Consider the following 19,935-nt stretch of genomic DNA (forward strand, 5'->3'; position numbering starts at 1 on the left):
TTGTAAAATGTATTACTGTGAACTGTAGACCAACAACTGGCTTATGTTCAATAAATTGGAAATAACAATATATTGGATTCTAAAGCCAATTTTTGTATTGGAATGCAGTACTTGGAATGTGCACTTGCCAGTCCATCTTTCTCCTTCTTTCACACTCCTTTAAATATGTCACCTTTTTATACCAACCATATTTCCTTTCATAGCATAGAGCTTAAATACTGCAATCTGGAAGCTCACACACTCTCTGTCGACTGACCTGTTATGTCCTGTGGATTGCAGGGCATATAGAAAGCTGGTCTCTTACCGAGCTAAAAGACATATTCAGGCCAATTGAGCAAGCGAGAGACTGCGAGCAATTAACTAGTATTCATATTAAACATTGATGGAGTCAGGGATCCTTTACAGAGGGCTGCGTTCACATACACTATAATCATTCGCACTGTGTTTCTTGTGCTATCACTGAGTTAAATGCACACCTTAAGTGTTACACCTGACAGATATGATTGTGTTATTTTTATTCAGTGGATTCAGCAAGACATTTTGTATGGAGTCAAAAATAAGAGTGAACAAGAGTGTGTTGTCTGTGTCTACTGCTGCAATTGCACTACATGGCAGATTGTGTGCATGTGTTCTGTTGACATTTTTTTAAGGTGAAATGGGTGTGTGGGTATAAAATCTATACGGCATCATTACTGAAACCTTAATCACAACATTTAACTGACAGAAACACTCAAACACACAAAAAAATTATTACAGTAACTAGATTACAGAGATTACAAACGTTAAAAGAGAGGATGAACATGTGGCCTCTCTTTTCTCCAAATGATCTGTAGGTGCTTGTGTTAGAACCATGTGTGGCAGGTGGGAAGAGGTTCAGTGATGAGTTTAGGGCAAGAATTTCTGCCAACAGATACTGGCAGCACATACATTTAATTACAATCACAGTATGGCAAACACTAAACGGCCACAGGCTACATGCACACTCTGTTTCATCAACACTTTTACTAGTTATTTTATTTTTTCTCTCACAGATGGAGATGCTTGCTCTCTGCCTCCCACTCCTCCTTTTAAATTCCTGTGGAGAGAGCCAATACATGGAAGAACAATTATTATAGAAATCCAATATATCATCGGGATTCTGGGCTGGATGTGCTCGTAGGTGGGCAAATATCTTAAATGTCCCCTGTACGCATATAAAAAATTGTTTTGCTGTTTTAATAATTGCGGGTATGAATTTTTTTAAAGACAACCAAAGATTCACCAAATTTGAGTAAAAGAAAAATGTATTTTAAAATATATAAACAAACAGGCTCATCACAAATGTTTCAATTAGTCAATACACCCTAAAATTCTGGTTTTACCCACAAACTTTAAGCCATGTTGCCATGCTGTTCATTAGAATGACTAATGCAGTAAAATTCTTGGATAAAATGAATGATAGGCTACATCAAGATTTTAGGTTAGAATTTAATCAGTAGGCTATAATCAGTATTACAGTTCTGGTAAATGGTCACTATTTCCTTATGATACTTTTAAGAATTTTTAAGCACATTTTTAATTTCCCTTTTTAAATTTTAAATGCATGTATTGTGTCTATCTCAATTACTATGATTTTTAAAAAGATGCATGCATCGTGATTATAAGTGACCCATAAGATGCCTTTTATGTGTTTTCTTTTTTCTTATCATTATTATGTCTGTCGGTGTCTATGCGCATAGAGTGCTTGATGTGTGCCTCTTAGGCTATTAGAGAATGCTGTTGTCATTATTAGGCTCAATTCTCCATTACTGAGCACATGTGTGCCTATCCCTTGTGATTGGTGCACCACACATTAAGAATTTGATTGATAAATGGTGTTCACAAAGAGGGCATTTTGTTTGTTATCTTCCCTGTAACGTTTGGTTACGTATGTAACCTCCGTTCCCCGAGGGAGGGAACGACACGTTGTGTCGGAGAAGCGACACTAGGGGGTCTCTCTTGAGCGCTGATATTCACCTCTGACCTATTGAAAAGGGCCAATGAGAGTTGGCAGTCAGTATTTGCATACCCCGCCCCGCATACGGGTATTTAAGCGGGGCAAATACGGAAGTTTAGTCAGGATTTTTCTGAGGAGCCGGAATGGTCCGGCCACAACAGTGGCTCGGTTCAGTGACATGGCGGAGGAAAGACACAACGTGTCGTTCCCTCCCTCGGGAACGGAGGTTACATACGTAAGCAAGCGTTCCCTTCTGTCGCTCTCTCCACGTTGTGTCGGAGAAGCGACACTAGGGGACCCATTCCAATCTTGCCATGCCCTGAACCGTGATGCGTGAACCGCCGATACAGAGGCGGGCAGGGATTTCATCCAGTGCCGCGCATCGTCTGTACCTGGCTGCACGTACCCTTCCCCAGTGCCCCATAAGAACATCGGAATCCTTCTAGTTACCCTGGGAGGGGAACAAGGCGATGTTTGCCAACATGGGAATGGGCCAGCCTGGCTGGGCCTCTTTTCTCTCTATGTTTCTCGCATAGAGCAATCACGGCCGGGGCCCTTACACGCATATAGGGAAGGGGGTCTTACCCAGACCCTGCGGAGACCACACCTGCCCTTTTTCTTGGGGAGGAAAAGTGGTAGACACGTCACACGGCCGTCTTAGGGCTCGTGTGGAAAGTATGGTGCGGTGGTAGATCCAGCCTCGAAAGGGGGGATTTGCTACAGCACGGCGACCAGGGCAGCTGTAACTGCCTAAGGGAGACACAGGGGTCCGCTCGTAAGGGGACAGAACCGTGGAATTACACACAGGGGGAGTCTGAGCAGGAGGCCTTACCTGTGGAGCACCTATACCAGTACAGGGTAGCCATCACGGTACCCGCAGTGGCTTGGGTCGGCGAGTTCCTACGCTGAACCGCGGACCCGGAGGGCTGGGGAGGAATCGACCAGGGTCCCGACTCGGAGTGGGGTGCCCTGGGAAGAAGGCGCACTACTTTACCTTGACGTCAGGAAAAGGGCGCTGGGCTCAAGCGATCCACCCGGCCGATCGGTCTACGTGTTACCGAGTTCTACAGGCTCGGACCTGACAAAACACGAGACACAACCGACTCAACGCGGAGGTTGTAAAACCTTGCAGCTCTACAGATGTCTGCTAGGGAGGTGCCCTTGGCCAGTGCCCACGAGGACGCAACACCCCTTGTTGAGTGAGCTCGGACCCGCAAGGGTAGGGGCACGGCCTGGGTGTGATAAGCCAGTGTGATGGCGTCGACAACCCAGTGGGCGAGCCTCTGTTTGGAGATGGCATTCCCTTTCTGCCGTCCCCCAAAGCAGACAAAGAGCTGCTCAGAGCGTCTGGTGCTCTGTGTGCGGTCCAGGTAAATGCGCAGGGCGCGCACTGGACATAGCAACGAAAGGGCTGGGTCTTCCTCCTCCCAGGGCAGCGCTTGCAGGTTCACTACCTGATCTCGGAAGGGTGTGGTAGGAACCTTGGGCACATAGCTCGGTCGCGGTCTTAGGATCACAGACGTATCTGCCGGACCGAACTCCAGGCAAGTGTCGCTGACAGAGAACGCTTGCAGGTCCCCGACCCTCTTGATAGAGGCGAGCGCGATCAGCAGGGCCGTCTTAAGAGAGAGGGCCCTGAGTCCAATTGATTCAAGCGGCTCGAAGGGAGGTCTCTGGAGTCCTGCCAAGACTACCGAGAGATCCCAGGAGGGAACTAGGCCTGGCCGGGAGGGATTCAACCTCCGGGCGCCTCTCAGGAACCTGAGGATCAGGTCGTGCTTACCCAAAGACTTGCCGTCTACAGGATCGTGGTGGGCGGCAATGGCGGCAACATACACCTTGAGGGTGGACGGGGACAGCCTCCTGTCCAGCCTCTCCTGTAGGAACAGGAGCACTGACTCGATCGTGCATCTCTGTGGGTCTTCAGTTCGGGAAGAACACCAATCTGCGAACAAACGCCACTTTAGGGCGTAAAGGTGCCTGGTAGAGGGGGCTCTGACTTGGTTGATTGTATTCACAATCAACCAAGCCGGCTAGCTCTTCCGCATCCCGTCCAGGGACCAGACGTGGAGGTTCCAGAGGTCTAGGCGTGGTTGCCAGAGCGTGCCCCATCCCTGAGAGAGGAGGTCCTTTCTCAGGGGAATTCGCCAGGGAGCAGCTGTCACGAGAAGCCTGAGTTCCAAGAACCAAGTCCGAGTGGGCCAGTAGGGGGCCACCAACATGACTTGCTCCTCGTTCTCCCTGACCTTGCACAGCACCGGTGCAAGAAGGCTCACTGGGGGAAATGCGTACTTGCGCAGCCCTGAGGGCCAGCTGTGTGCCAGCGCGTCTGTCCCGAGGGGAGCCTCTGTTAGGGCGTACCAAAGCGGGCAGTGGGAGGTTTCCTGGGAGGCAAACAGGTCTACCTGGGCCTTGCCAAACCGTTCCCAAATCAGCTGGACCGACTGGGGGTGAAGCCTCCACTCCCCGCCGGGCAGGCGTTGTCGTGATAGCGCGTCCGCTACGACGTTGAGCTTGCCGGGGATGTGAGTGGCACGCAGCGACTTGAGTCGGTGCTGGCTCCATAGGAGGAGACGGCGGGCGAGTTGTGACATGTGGCGGGAGCGTACGCCGCCTTGGCGATTTATGTACGCCACCACCGTGGTCTCACAAGGACATGTTTGTCCCGAACTAACGGGAGGAACTTCCTGAGAGCAAGAAGGACGGTCAGCAACTCCAGGCAATTGATGTGCCAACACAGCGGGGCCCCTTTCCAACGGCCCGCTGCTGCGTGCCCGCTGCACACGGCACCCCACCCAGACCGGGAGGCGTTGGTTGTGACCAGAACGCGTCGGGACACCTGCTGCAGGGGCACTCCTGCCCGTAAAAAGCAGAGGTCGGTCCAGGGTCGGAGTGTTTTGAGGCAGGCGGGGGTGATCCTTACCCGATGCGTGCCGTGGTGCCATGCTTGTCTCGGGACTCGAGTCTGGAGCCAGTGCTGGAGTGGTCTCATATGCGTCCAGGAAGCGGTTCTTGTCAGCCTCATGCATCTCGACCAGACTGAGCCAGAGATGGCGTTCCTGGACCACTAGGGTGGCCATCGCCTGTCCGAGTGCCTGCGCTGTGGCCTTCGTCGCTCTCAGGGCGAGGTCGGTCGCTGAGCGCAGTTCCTGCAGCACATCAGGATCAGGTCCACCCCCGTGCATGCTTCTGAGTGCTTTGGCCTGGTGGACTTGCAGGAGGGCCATCGCATGCAGGGCGGAGGCAGCGCGTCCAGCCGCACTGTAGGCCTTCGCGTTGAATTTAGGCACTAAAGAATGGAAATTCAACATCTTATTCATGTATAATGAAAATTAATATAAGAATGTAGACTCAAAAACTGAAAGAGGGAAATTAACTTGAAGTAGACCAATTCAAAACAATGACAGAAAAATCTAATGTAAAAAACTACTGTAAAATGTGTGGCTTAAAGACATATGGGGCAAGTTAGTGTGACACATACTGTAACATCCATGCATATTAATATTGTTTCTCACTTTTTAAAAAATCTCATAATAGTGACTCACAAAAATAATATAAAACAACAATAAAAACAAAAACAAAGGATGAGTAAAATAATCAAAAGCATCCAAAATAAAAGTGTTGGTTATAAAAGAGATAGAAAACTAAATGAATAAATCGGACAATATATTTAAATAAGCAAGCAACCCTAGTTAAAAATCATTAATATACATTGTTGTCACATAACCTCACTACTTTATGGCATCCAGTTATCTATTTATATGCATTTCATATAATGTGTCAAAATGTATTATTCTTTGTCAGTCCAATCAAATTATGGGTTAAGAAAAAGATTAAAATGCTGTTGAAATATTGTAGTTTATCACAAACTGCCTTCTGTTTGTCTTCTCCCTTCCATAAAGAAAAACATTAGTGTCCAACTCCACACCTAATTTAAAGAAACTAGCTATTCATAGTGACTTAGATTAGTTAAAAGTGGAGGTTTAGCGGTTCAGATAATGATGACATATCACTCTTAATTCCTCCAAATGTGCCTTGCCTTTATAATTCTGTATTCTAAAAGTATTATTGTATTCTGATTATGTAACTTTTTATTTGATGTATTCAGAATTCTTTACCGAATACATTTAAGATAAGTATTCAGCCCAGAATACCTTCTTAAAGTAATCCGCCCAACCCTGTCTGTGTTTGTGTGTCTGTGTGTGCACAGGGTCTTTAAATAACCTTTCAGATGGATACACTAATTAAAGCTGTGAAAACCCTGTGTGAAAACTGTCAAATTAAGTGATCCATCCAACATGCCATTGAGGCAGCGTTATATCAGTTTTTTCCCTCAGGCTATCCATCTCATGAATAGTTAAAACTGCCCCATTGAGCAATAAATATGTGCAATACACAGCTTAGTCTATTTACATTTATCCAACATACCATACCTCTTCTACCATACATTCCCTTGCATCTATATATAACAGATTTGTATTTGTATATTGTATATATATCGTCTTATTGTGTATTATATATATATATATATATATATATATATATATATATATATATATATATATATATATATATATATATATACTTATATTTTCTATTTACTTTTTATTTTAAAATAATACAGTCATGTTACAGTATTTGTGCACTGGAAGCTTCTGTCACAAAGACAAATTCCTTGTATGTGTAAGCATACTTGGCAGTAAAGCTAATTCTAGTTCTGATTCTGAGCATGCCATTGAGGCAGCGTTATGGTGCTTACAAAACCGCACTGTCACCATAATATAGTTCAGAGATGGTTTCAGAGTGCAATACTATGGCATTTTAATGCATACCATGTTACAGTTTAATTATCATATTCATATACCATGGAACTTAAATGGTATTATAAGACATTTCAAATAAATAATGGTATTACCATCATGGAATAGTGAAAAAATATAACAAATAAAATAACTTTTCCAAAATATGTGTTATGTAATAAAATATTTTATAGTTATTCCATACAAACACCCCTCTCAATGCAAATACCAATTCTTTGCAGTTGGAAGGGGCTTAGGTGAGTGTACCCTTTACTGGACCTCAAACAACATGGATGGACGGATGAATGGATGGGCAGCCCTAAAGACAGAATGCTAGATAGAACACTTGATAGATTTATATAATGCTAGATATAATGCAAGGTAGAGCAATAGAATGAAAGTTAGAATGCTAGATAGAACAATACAATGCTAGATACATGAACACTATAGAATACCAGATAGAATGGTAGATATATTGATGGAGCACTAGTTAGAACAATAGAATTCTTGATAGAATGATAGAACGCTAGATAGAATAAGAGAACGTTAGATAGAAAGATGGAACACTAGATAGATAACCACAAGGCTAGATAGATTGTGTATTGTGACAATGTTTTACAAATAAGGAGGTGGAGGTAGGTGTATTTCATTGTCTCTCCAGCCAATATTGCTAACACTACTAGAATACACAGGTCAACATATGCTTGCTGTAAAAGCTAACAAGAGCTCTACAATATGAGAGGCCTTTTCTGTGAATCTCTAACAGTCTCCCAGAATGATAAGACAAGATGTAAAAATACCATCTAATTCTGGCCGAACATAACAACATCCCTAACTGTGATGTGAAATGTGTGGCATTGTGACACTGCCTCTGTTCTGTCTGTGCCCCTAATTTACAACTACTCTTATTACTTTTAGCTGCATAGCGTCAGCCCACAGTCTCATTACACAGACTTGGCATTTCTGGAAGCTCGAAAACCCAACTGATTGGCAATTTTTGCTCTTAAGTAAGCCAGAATAATACACCACAGCCAACAACAGCTAGCTCACCTGTCACTCTTGTCATGCCAACATGTGCCTTTTAGATGCTAACAAGCTAACATTTGCCAGCGTTTACATCCATTTAACTTTCTTGCCGCTTACTGGGAGTTAATTAGGGGAGGAATGAAAAGGCCACACTCAAACACTATTGCAGGTGACAGCACTAGACTCTAAAAAGCTGCTGTTTTAGCCCCAAAAAAGGAGATGCGATTTCATTTGAATCAGAAAAACTGGATGGGAGAGGTTAAAAGAGACCAGAGATTATTTAACAGATATGGTCCACTTTTAATAAAATGAATGGCAGAAATTGGAACGCTCAACCAAGGTGCTCTGGGCACCCAACAGTCAACTGATGTAGAAAGGAATCCCCGCCATACAGTAAATAGAGCCAATCACCTTGTAGATACAGACATCAGCTGTAATCAACTCAATAACAATTTATGATTCTAGTATTGTCAAATTTGATTGCTGATTTGAAATATGTTCTTTGATCATAATCTTGATAATCCATTTTTGAGATTTTGTTCTTTCCCCAATTAAGTAGATAGGTGCTGCACTGGGAAGACTTGAAATAACCTCCCAAGAGCATTCAAAAGACAGCCGATAGTAGACTGACTTGCTAGAAAGACTTTGAAGAGACACAGTTATGTGTATGCTGGCATAATATCGTTCCAAGTACATTTGTTCAGCCGAACACCACATCAAATGTACTTTTTCAAAAGGCTAGCTGGACTGTAGTTTGACTGCTTAGGACAAGCTAATAGCTTTGGGATGCTATAGTTTTAAAGTAGCTCCCCCAGCACTGCCTCCAACAATAAACATCTTAACTAGCTTGTGCCGGATAAAAGAGCAGCATTCTCTGCTGAAAAGACCAGCATTGCCGGTCTACATCTTATGTTGTTTTTTTGGTGCCACTCTCTGAGCATGGGATGCTGGTATCACAACCGCCTTAGAATTTAAGCAGGTCCTCACTGGTCTAAGCTGTATATTTAGCAGCAGACAACCACCTAGCAATGCCCTAGCCACCCTAAAAACTACTTTGAACAGCTTAGCATCCACATAGCAGTTGGCAGTGAGTTTATCACATGCGCACACATTCACATCTTCTCCAGTAAATGTAAAAATGTAGTTAGCAATTATGAATTTATCAATCAGTCTTTTATCATGTTGCTTTTGTCACCTTTGTATAAAATAATCAATGCACTTGAGGCCGTTCGTTACAGTGATTTTTCCACAGTTAGGGTGTTTTTCGGTATAATGTAAAGGAAATATTATGTATACCGAGCTATTTTACATTGGCTCACACAATCTGATTTTAGAGATTTTGTTCAATTCATTCCTGTGTTTGTGTTTTATAGATTAATCATCAGTGTTTTTCCTGGAGATAAATACAGCATGCAGTAAATCTCATCTATTTTATAGCACATAAAACCAAGCTGCAAGCCTGGCACTTCAAAATACATTAAAATGAAGTGTCATCAAACATAACAGACTAATATATCAGAGGTAAGTCAGACTACTCAAGCGCTGTCAAACAACATCCTCTCTCCCTTCCACAGGGTGAAATCCTTCACATCTTTGGACTCCACATCTGGACTCAGATTTTGATCTGAAGGTGTCATAAACAACACAGCGGCATGTGAGTCTAAACCATCACCTCGTGACTTTCCCTCCTCCTCCTCAAACAATAAACATCAGTGTTCATCTTTCATTTTCTTTTCTCCTGATACACGATTATTTGTTTTATTTTGGTTTATTTTTATTAGATAGCACAAAAAGGACAGAAACCAGGGGTATCAGGCTGACACAGCAACACTGGCCCAACCAATTGTGTGATAATTGCCGGGACCATTTGTTTTCCATCAACTAGCCAAAAAAGTGTTCTGAAAACTTGTTTAAAAAAAACAATAATTTTTTTTGCTACTGCATTTGGTGACGTTAGTAGTGAAAAAAATAAAACAAATACAATTCACCTACAATTTGAACAGAAAGTTACTCTTAAATACAAAGAAAGCATCTAATTTGTATTCAGTGATTGTGTGTGGAAGTGTTGAGGTGCATAACACGGCGGCTCATTTTAGCTTAGCGTGGCCCATTCAGCACATTTCGCGGCCGACCCACCAGCCCACACAGTTCTCTCGATGGTTGGTCCGCCACTGATCGGCCCCAAAGTGTGTCGCCCCACCGGGAAATGCCAGATTACAAGTCCAGCCCTGGGTGAAGCTATTGGAACCAAAATGACACACTTGTGTTATTGACATGTCAAGAGTCCATGCTTCAGAATCTGTGGCAGACATTTCTAATGTAGAATTGCCTCAATTGCCTCATGCAAGTCTCTCCCAACGAATAAAATCAACCCGTTTTCATATACACAATTTAACCATTCTTCATGTTTACCGTTTTCGACAAATTGCTTCCTCTGCCACTCTTAACTGCTTTCTTTGTCTCTTGGTCTCTCTTCTTTCATGGACTTAACCCCCATTTTCTACCCTGAATAACAATATTTCTGCTTCAAGTGAAAATATGACCCAGCGCGGATGAAGGTGACTGCACCCTGGGTCTTTGACATGATTCTACTGGTTTGTGTGTGTGGGAGAAGAGACCAAAAGAAGAAAAAAAAAAGATATAAAATGAGAGTGTGTAAACGTCCACACTTGCAGAATAAGGCTTAGACCTTCATGAATAAAATTGTGAAACTTTATGTTCTAATATGTTGTAATATTGTATTAGGATTTTGCTGGCTTTGAGTTTTACCCAGAGGACGAGCACATCAGAATGAAAGCAGGGAAAGCTACATCAATATTTCTATTACTAAACACATTCGTAAAACCTCACCATTATTGTCCCCGAGTCCCCAGGGTGATGCAGGATTCCATATCCTGTAGCAATTTACATTTACATTTATTCATTTGGCAGACGCTTTTATCCAAAGCGACTTACAAAAGAGGAAAACATAAGCGAATCATCTTAAGGAGACAGTGGTACAAAAGTGCCATATTACAAAGTTTCACTAGCATCAGAATAGTATTCAAATATTCCGTGTACAATCATTTTGGACACTGTAATTCTGCCCATAGATCTAGGGATTAAAAATAAGATTACATTAAAACTTATTGTTATGGAATGAAACTTTTGTTGGCATTATAATGAAAACACAGAATACATTCATAACTTTATAGATAGACAGATACAGTATATACATGTATTTTATAAATTGGGCACTATAGGGGTTTCATATGATGTATATATTTGATAGATTTTGCTATACCATTTATACTGTACATATAATTGGGCTGTTATAAGAGTAAGTGTTACAATAAGACTTTTATAAGCATGCCCGGACAGAATCGACATACTTTTTTTTTCTTATTATTATTTTTTGCATTTTCACATGTTATTTACATGTGAGGGCAGAGCGTAACATGGAGTACTATGAAAATATAGATAATTACCTTTCCAAAACTCAAGATGAGCAAAAACGTATATGGGGTGTTACACGATTTTAGTTGTTTGTGACTGCCGGTGAGTCTTTTGTTGATAACTCGAGGTTAACAATCCTTGAAAAAAACATTCTCGTTATAAATTTCTCACAATCATTCAAGTCTTTGTGTCATATGATAAAAAATGTGATTGTAGATTGTGCTTCAATAGGTAAATAATATTTGTTTTTCGACCCCCAAGTGAGCAAGCCAAAGGTGACCGTGGCAAGGAACAAAAAACACCATAAGATGCTGATTAATGGAGAAAAACAACATTGGGATAATCAAGGCTCACTTTGGGGGCCAGTTCCCTTCTGGCTAAACAGCATGAATATAATGCCAACATTAGTTATTTATGTGTAGAACAAATGTAAGTAAATGTTAGGGGCTACTGTTTAAACAAAATTATGTTGTACGAACTGTGAGATTTGTGACAAGTCTTTGAAGTCCATCTTGTATTAACTGTGGAAGTGTATGTACTGTAGATGCAGTGTTTGTTATTTGGTTGATGAAGGCTTTAGATGGCAGCTATTTCATTGTTTATGTATTCCATTTTAAGAGAGTATAGTCCATCCTTTGACCAAGACGATACAGGGAACAGTCAGTGAGGCACATCCCACTCCGGCTGGAAGCTTATGGCAGCTAATTTTGGAGGAGTCCATCCTGCGTCCATGGTTCAGACAGTGGTACATGAAGTATCCCATGTCATGGAGTTGGCATTCATCAAATACAAACTCACATTTCGGTCTCTGGAATGAATAAAATCTCTTGTTCTCCAGCTCTTATTACCAAAAAATTATGTTGAACAGATTTAGTTTACTTTCACCTCAGAAAATAAATCCCTACATGCAGTCCATCAATGCATGTCTCCTGCTATTTTCTTTCTACCTTAATTTGTAATATGTAAACAAAGCTTTAAAGCATTCTGTTATCATTAAGATGTGGTAGTTGATAGATGTAGTCCTTCATTACATAGTCAGTGTTATTTATTTGCTCAGAGCTCAGTTGTCCTGGTGCAATATATATAATGTATATATATATATATATATATATATATATATATATATATATATATATGGAGAGAGAGAGAGAGAGAGAGAGAGAGAGAGAGAGATGAAAGATCACCTCAGCCTAATATCTATAAACCAGCATATAGAAAGAGATTGCAGTGGAACAACCCGGAGGTGTTATACAAGCATACAGATATACGTGTACACATGCTTTTGTTTACATTGTGTGATTTGACAGGGGTTATGTTGCTTGCTATCGAAGGGATATGTTTGAAAAGCAGAAATGAATTATTAAAAACATACAGGAAGAAAATCTCTGTCTAGTATTGCACAGTGTAGTCTTTGAGAAAATGTTGCAATATCTACATTTATTCGTTTACCACCGGAATCCGCCAAGCCTTGGTGATCTTCATATGTCATCAGTTGACATCATATGGTACTTAAAAAACGTAACTGACTACAACTTACTAAGTATTTAAAATAGTAATAAGATTACTGACATAACTGATTACTTAATGGAAAAAATTGCTTTCTAACACTTTTCGTAGAAAAAGATTTTCCGCTCAAAATAATGCATGCTCTTCAGCTGTCACAGAAATGCAAACAAATGTACATATTAACCTACAGTAATTCATGTTTTAAAAGCATTCTAAATTAATTATTATTTTTGAAATATGTGTTACGAAAGAAAGTATTTTTAAAGTATTAAAGGTCAGTAAATGTATTTGATTACTAAAAATTTAAATGTATGTTTTTACACTATTTTATGTACCAAAAAAGTTATTTGATTGCAGTAACTAAACAGATTACTGATCAGATTACTAATCTGTATTCAGATTACTCCCAACACTGGTATAAAAATTGATAAATGTGTATATATTTTTAGCTATGGTATGTATAAAAATACATACATCAGTGTGATTGCTGTTATTGGCAATGTACAGTACACTGTAAAAAATGTGACCAATGGTTACTTAAAAAATTTATGGCAACAAAGTGACACGTAATATAATTGAATAGATTTTAAGTTCTACATCTTTGATTAAAAAGTATTGAATAAATTAACTAAATTTAAACCAAAAAAAATGAGTACATGTTCATAAAAGCAACACTTAAAATGTGTTGAATTTAGTAATAGCATGCAAAATTTTAAGCCAAAATATTATTAGTAAATCCAAATCAGTTTCACAAGGAAAAGTAATTTATGTTTAATAAATATCTGAGCAAAAGTAATTTAGATTTACTAAATATCTAGGAGAAATTGCTTTAGATTTACTAAATATCTAGGAGAAGTGAATTTAGATTTACTAAATATCTGGATAAAAATAAGTTATATTAACTAATATTTTAGCACATTTTTGCCTAATTCAACACATTTATTCTGCGTTTCATATTTATCCGTACCTAAATGAATTGTTTAAATTGAAGTTTTAATTGGTATCACATTGCTTTAAATCTATTCAATTATATTGGATGTCACTTTGTTGCCATAATTTTTCTATGTATAATACACTCAATATCATGCCTTCTTGGTGCCACAGGTAACTTAAATTGGGTTAATAAATCATCATGCATAACAGCAGGTAAACATTTATTTGTCAATTTTTTTCTAAACATGTTTATCTGACATTTTTCAAGTTGTTTAGTGCAAAATGTCAAAATACATCAATAAAACACAGAAAGAGGCTATAAGAAAACAAAGGCAGAAACCATGTATGCGTACAATAGGGACAATATAATGGCATTTGGGATTCGGATGTTAATAAATGTTTGTTCATTTAATGGGGTTTAATTTCTGCTACATCATTGGCTTAAATTTTCCAGTGATTTGTGATGTGATTTAAGGTTTAGTCCTGTTAGTGCATTTAAATTATGACAATGACAGTTATTATGACAGTTTTTAGTCTACAAATTTTTCTTACATTTTCATTTAAAATATTTTATTACATGTGCCAATTGAAATCGTCAGGGCCATTATGTTATTCAAACGGCTAATAGTAATTGATTAAAATATCACATGGAACCTGGGATAAGGTCAAGTAATTCCATTAGCCTTACTTTACTTTTTGCTTAAATAGGTCTCACATAAACAATCACATGAATTTGTTCAAATTTCTCAACATTTTACAAAACATGTAAAATTTGCCCCTGGTGTACACAGAGGAATCACAATGTACAATAACAGCTGCCTGTGGCAATATAAATTCAAAAACACAATGCAAAATGAGTATGGTTGGTTAGATATTTCTGAACAACCCCATGTTGCACTGAAAATCAATATTTTTCAGTTACTTAACAGTTGAAAAGAAAATGCCCAAACATTCATCAAGTGGAAGAAAGTTAAGAACAATCAGGGCAGCGTGAACAATCTTTATGGTGCCTTTATGTTTAATTTGGTCACTTTTATGAAGAGTAAAGTAATCTTCAAATTCCAAGTCCGAACACTAACGACTGAACTCATCAGAAAGTCCAAAGGTCTCCTTCAGTAACAGTTTGCAGTTCCTTCACAGTGAGTGGGTAACCGTGTGACAGTTTTGACAGTGACTTAATTGTCCCCTTTCATTCTGCGAGGGTCCCTTTTCTTAAGCTTGTTCACTTTTGGGGACAGCTTTGAACAATCCAGCTCAAGGAGGAGTTTCTGGAAGACTTCAAGCGTGTACCTGAGCTCCTTGGGATAGGCAAGATTCACTGCATATGCCAAGCCAATGACCATGGAGCAAGCCCTTGGAAAGTTACCCAGAGCAGTCAGAACTTTCACGCCCTCTACTACGATACCGATGTCATCAGGACCCTCTGGCATAGTAGGCTTGATGTTGTAGATTTTAATCCTTTGTACAGCAAGGTCCTGTGACACACTGTCTTTATCAGCGTCCTGGAAAAGCAACAACATTGGGTATTTCAGACTGCACCACCAAAGGAGAAGATTCTAATTCAACAACTCCCGAATTGTTTTCAACCCTTTGGACAAGAAAACCTGTGGCTATCATGGCTGTTGCACATGATTTACTTCAGTTACAGAAAAAAATCAGAGATAATGTACTTCCATAAGCATATTTTCATGCCAGGTAAGTTAAAAAGGATCTAATCAGCTGACCACCACATGAAAACAATTCAATGACACCAGAGATGATGGTCTTAATTTAGTCACAGTTAAATCTGCTAAATTAAATCCATTCATTGCTACAGAAATTAATTTCTTCCCAGCACTTGTCTGTGCACTTTGTGATCTATTGCACACATATTATTCTACATTCAATGACACAGGCTGGTCACCTAGTGAGCCTCTGGGAGTATTATACTGTAGTCTTTTTCCTGGTGCACATCTATGATGTTAAGTTAACCTTAGCCAGCCAATGAGCAGCATCTTGGTAGATCTTGGTAGTACAAGCATGCTGCATGCATATTGGCTTGGCTGATGAGATTTACTCCTTATCAAATTTGGTACAGAATGACCAGGCACTTTTTAATACTTGTCGAAGCAATTTGGCTGTCGACACCCAGCCCTAGAGATGAGACAGATCACCTTCTTTATATTTTAACATGTTCGTCAACTTACATCATACTCCTTTAAGAGGTGATCTGTGGATTCCCCAAGATACACCATCAAACACCGAATGACAACATCTCTGGTCATGTTGATGCTAGGGTTGCTTGGAGCCTGAAATGACAAACATAAACATAATTCAAGTTCATGGTGTAAAAATCATTTAATGACATAAAACATTCTTAAAGCTGCAACTTTTAACACTAGGTGGCTTACATTACTGCTAAACAAAATGTCTTAGGTGTCAACTAACAGTGCATATGAACTCCCATAAAACCACACAATTTTTACACATTGGGTTTTGTATGGATTAAACAAACAAGACATAACATGTCAATCGGTGAGCTTTATATGTGCTGGTAGGCAATTTTTTTGGACAGAGCCAGACTAGCCGTTCCTCAACGTATTCATTTAAGCAGTAAGTACACAGAACTGAGTGATAACTGGCGCTAAATGAGTTGCTATATGGTTATGTAAACCACATATTTTGCACATTATTTGTAGATGACCACGGCAGACTTTTTCAATAAATCATGTTTAAAAAAGATATACCTAAACAGATATGCTTAAAATGGCTGTTAATCACATAACCATTGCAGGTTGAGGGTTTTGGTTTCCAATCAACAACATGGAACATAATCAGTTATGCCAATACACTACTTTGCAAGTCTCAAACATGTGCCACTGGTTGTGAGTGATAGTGTATACTCAGTGGTCACTTTAAATTTGTGCACCTGTAAAATTTAAGTTCAATACAATTGGCATAAAGTCTCCTTTTATGATGTTCAGTTTTTGTTGACACAGTCATAGAGGCGGTATTAATGTATAGGTTTTAGCATTGAGCTTATTACTTTTGGAAGATTTTCTACTGGACTATTCGAAGGTATTACTAATATTCCAACATGTATGTCCCCACATGTATGTAAATATGCAAAACAAAGAATTACAAACACTTCAGCACAATGCCGTCCAGTATAGACCCTTTCATTGGACCCGTTGCCATGGTGATGTGCCAGCCCAAAGTTAACTTCCGCTCTGTTTGTTTATTAGTGTTTACTGGTTAATATGGCATCGACTACAAATGCAGTGAAAGTTAAGGTGATGAGCAGGTTGTTGCGCTGTGGGGTGCAGCCTGACCTCGGGAGCAAACGCAATTTTTAAACTAAAAATTTTAAGGTTTCCTAACGAGGAGGGAGACGGCGGTATTCAAATATGTGTAGGCTATCGTTACATTGTTTCCCATACATTTATTAGTGGCAGCCCACCACATTATCAGCGCTGATCGCCACATATTGATTTCCATGTTTTTTACTATTTAAGATGGGAAAATTTGTATTTGACTGCAGAGCTGCATGCAGCGCATATTCATTCACTCCCTCCCTCTCTCTCTCTCTCTCTCTCTCTCTCTCTCAAACACATTGACAGCGGACCAGTCTGTGTATTGAATGGTTAGTATCATGAACAACGCTGCACATATCCATCCAACACGCTGTCAATCTCGGCAACCCACCTTGAAAAAAGGTTATTAGCAAGCATGTAAGGAGCCTAGCTAATGAGAGCTAGTATGTTAACCTTATAAAACCCCGCCGACGCCGCGCTTGCCAGTTTCATTCTGTGGGAAACACAGCGGTAAATCAGACATGTTGGTAGAAAAACATTCTTGTCTCAAATTTTTGCTCAACGGGTCTGGTAGTGTGACCTTATCACATTTCAGTTTGGCCAAGTTACGTTTCTTTACTTCGACTGGCAAGAAATACCAGCTAATACTAATGTTATTTACTTGTTATGGATTGTTTGCGGAAGTCCGCCGGAAGTTAAGTTTGGGCCAGAGTAATGCACATGCGCAGTACCGTTTGTTTATGTTGTTACCGTTGAAAGCGTCTATAGCACCGCTTTTAACTTTGACTCAATAACATATAACTGAATGTACACATTTCTGACAATGTCAACAAAAACTGAACAATATAAACTTGAATAATTATGTATCTAATAAAGTGACCACTGAGTGTATACAAACTTTTTAAAATGTTAGCTATTATTTAATTTCTTTATCAGAGAGAATCATAGGCTAACATTACCCCTGTAGATTTAAGTAATAAGTGCATTATATTCCAGCAGTTTGATTACAAAATAATATACAAACATAATAGTCATTTAAGGGTACCTTGAGTAGGATGGCCTGCAACCTCAACCCCATGGTTCCACCTTTGGAGTGGAAGATGTTCAGAAGCCTCGGAGTGTATTCATCCAGCTTAGACATGAACTTTGATTCAAGATGCACCATTGTGATTCTGTTAAACTCATCCTGGATCTGAAAGACAAATAATGAAACCAGCTTTAAAGCCTCTTCTTACAACTCTAGCAAGAAGCAATCTTATTCTGATGATGATATTATGACCTTCATGTACATTCTGGGTTAAATCATCTGACTGTGCAGCATACTACAATCTTCAGTGTTGGTAGTTTCTCGCATGCACTTACAAAGATTATTTAAAATGATTCCTGTTAGAAACTGTACAGTTACATAATGCAACAAAATATAAATCATGCTGGAATTTGACTTTGAAAATATAATTGAAAACAGTTGACAGTTACATAACACACATTTTCTATTTACAATCTAAATATGCAAAACCACCAGTGCAGTCCTTCACAGTGGACTAGGAATATTTCAAATTAGCATGTGCTTGTAACTCACTTGAGATGGCTCAAATAGGGCAGGCCATCTGGTTTTGATGTCCTCTATGCTGGGTGATAGGTTGATGATTTCGTTTCTTCTGTGTGCAAATGTTTTGGCCATTTTTTCTTTGATCAATTTGTTGTTGTCCCTTTTTCTTACTTCAGTAAGCAACTGAATCCTCTCTTGTTCTTGACTTTCTTCATCCTCTCCTGCCGGGTAAGGGGGCAGGTAGTTTACCTCTGCCTTTCGAGGTTTTTTTACACTCTTTGCAGACTTCGCCTAAATTAGTTATTTACTCTGTTTTGTGGAGACACGTTCATGACAGAATGAGGATATACTGAGCATGAAATGCTAACATAATAGTGTTAAATCTGTTGTTGCAAACAGACGGACGATGCCTCTCTATGGCAGCGCAAGTCCACATCATGCTCTAATTTACTGACCTCAGACGTAGCTCGCCGGTGTAATCTGTCAGCACGTGCTGAAACCGGCTTCAATGCATACTCCGACAGAGAAAAACTTTTTGCCATCTCCCGTTGTGCCTCATTGTATGTTACCGTGAATTGCGACTTGAAACTGCGTGGCTAACATTACTTAACATGGAGCCTCTGTTAACTTTCACACCATTCAGGCGTGCGCAAAACAGACTAACGTTAGCTAGCTTGGGGTGGGGGTGGGGTGGAGGTGCAGGCCGATGCCAGGAAAATTGGCAAAAGTCGATTAAGTTAGCTGGTATCTTAAAGGCCATTATCTATAACGTTATACTTTGAAAACAAATTGTGATATTTAAACGACTAGGTTACTTTTTCAGTCATTAATTACCACGCTTTTAGTCGAAACAGTAGGCAGAATCACTGTTCCGTTACATTAAGTTAGGCTAACATATCTTTATTTTTACTTTCAACCAATAAAGTTGGAATGTTGGATAACTTGCAGCAATGCAAAACAATGTTCAACTGCTAACTGTTACAGCAACTCCTTGTAAAATGATTATTAACTTACACAAGTCTTACCTTTGGGAAAATGGCAGTCTCTGAAATGTTGACGATCTGAAAATTGCTGGAGCGGAAGTGTAAGGTGATTAAATCCAAAGACCTCCTAATGAGTAACATTTACCAATTTTCTGCATCGTTGACTTTCCTGAAAAAATATAATTAAATTCTACTTAACGATTCACAGCTGATTTTATTCAAACAAAACTGAGTAAAATGTTATTAATAAATAACTAGAATTTGTTGAAGTCAGCTCAGTGTGATTCCAAACTACAAATAGTCTTTTTTATTATGTATATGTTACTAATGTTTGATTATTAAATATTAATTGACGCCATTCCCAGTTTTTACAGTGTATATTACAAACATAATGCAACACTATGCAAAAATAATTGATGAATGGATAGTCAGGCCC

The 19,935-nt window shown here is 39.7% G+C and overlaps 1 protein-coding gene across 2 annotated transcripts; it reads right to left on the reverse strand.

Moving 5' to 3' along the window:
• Positions 1-14,625: 14,625 nt before the first annotated feature.
• LOC127645603 (uncharacterized) lies at positions 14,626-19,678 on the reverse strand. 2 transcript variants are annotated; one of them, XM_052129267.1, is made up of 5 exons: positions 19,542-19,678; positions 18,547-18,737; positions 18,013-18,159; positions 15,861-15,962; positions 14,626-15,176 (listed from the first exon to the last, which is right to left on the reverse strand). In XM_052129267.1, exons 2-5 carry the CDS (start codon positions 18,646-18,648, stop codon positions 14,850-14,852), a joined length of 678 nt encoding a protein of 225 aa, XP_051985227.1. In that variant the 5' UTR covers positions 18,649-18,737; positions 19,542-19,678; the 3' UTR covers positions 14,626-14,849. The 2 variants fall into 2 exon arrangements, with proteins under 2 accessions (XP_051985227.1, XP_051985226.1); XM_052129266.1 differs by lacking the exon at positions 19,542-19,678 and having other exon boundaries at positions 18,547-19,480.
• Positions 19,679-19,935: the final 257 nt, after the last annotated feature.

Source organism: Xyrauchen texanus, chromosome 6, assembly GCF_025860055.1.
Source record: "Xyrauchen texanus isolate HMW12.3.18 chromosome 6, RBS_HiC_50CHRs, whole genome shotgun sequence".
Lineage (NCBI taxonomy): Eukaryota > Metazoa > Chordata > Actinopteri > Cypriniformes > Catostomidae > Xyrauchen > Xyrauchen texanus.

Excerpts from the sequence above, each read along its gene's own strand:
- LOC127645603 (XM_052129267.1), bottom strand. The coding sequence starts at position 18,648 with ATGGCCAAAACATTTGCACACAGAAGAAACGAAATCATCAACCTATCA. Across the intron at positions 18,160-18,546 it reads CCCTATTTGAGCCATCTCAA|ATCCAGGATGAGTTTAACAG; the intron begins GTGAGTTACAAG and ends TTTGTCTTTCAG. Across the intron at positions 15,963-18,012 it reads TGCAGGCCATCCTACTCAAG|GCTCCAAGCAACCCTAGCAT; the intron begins GTACCCTTAAAT and ends TTGTCATTTCAG.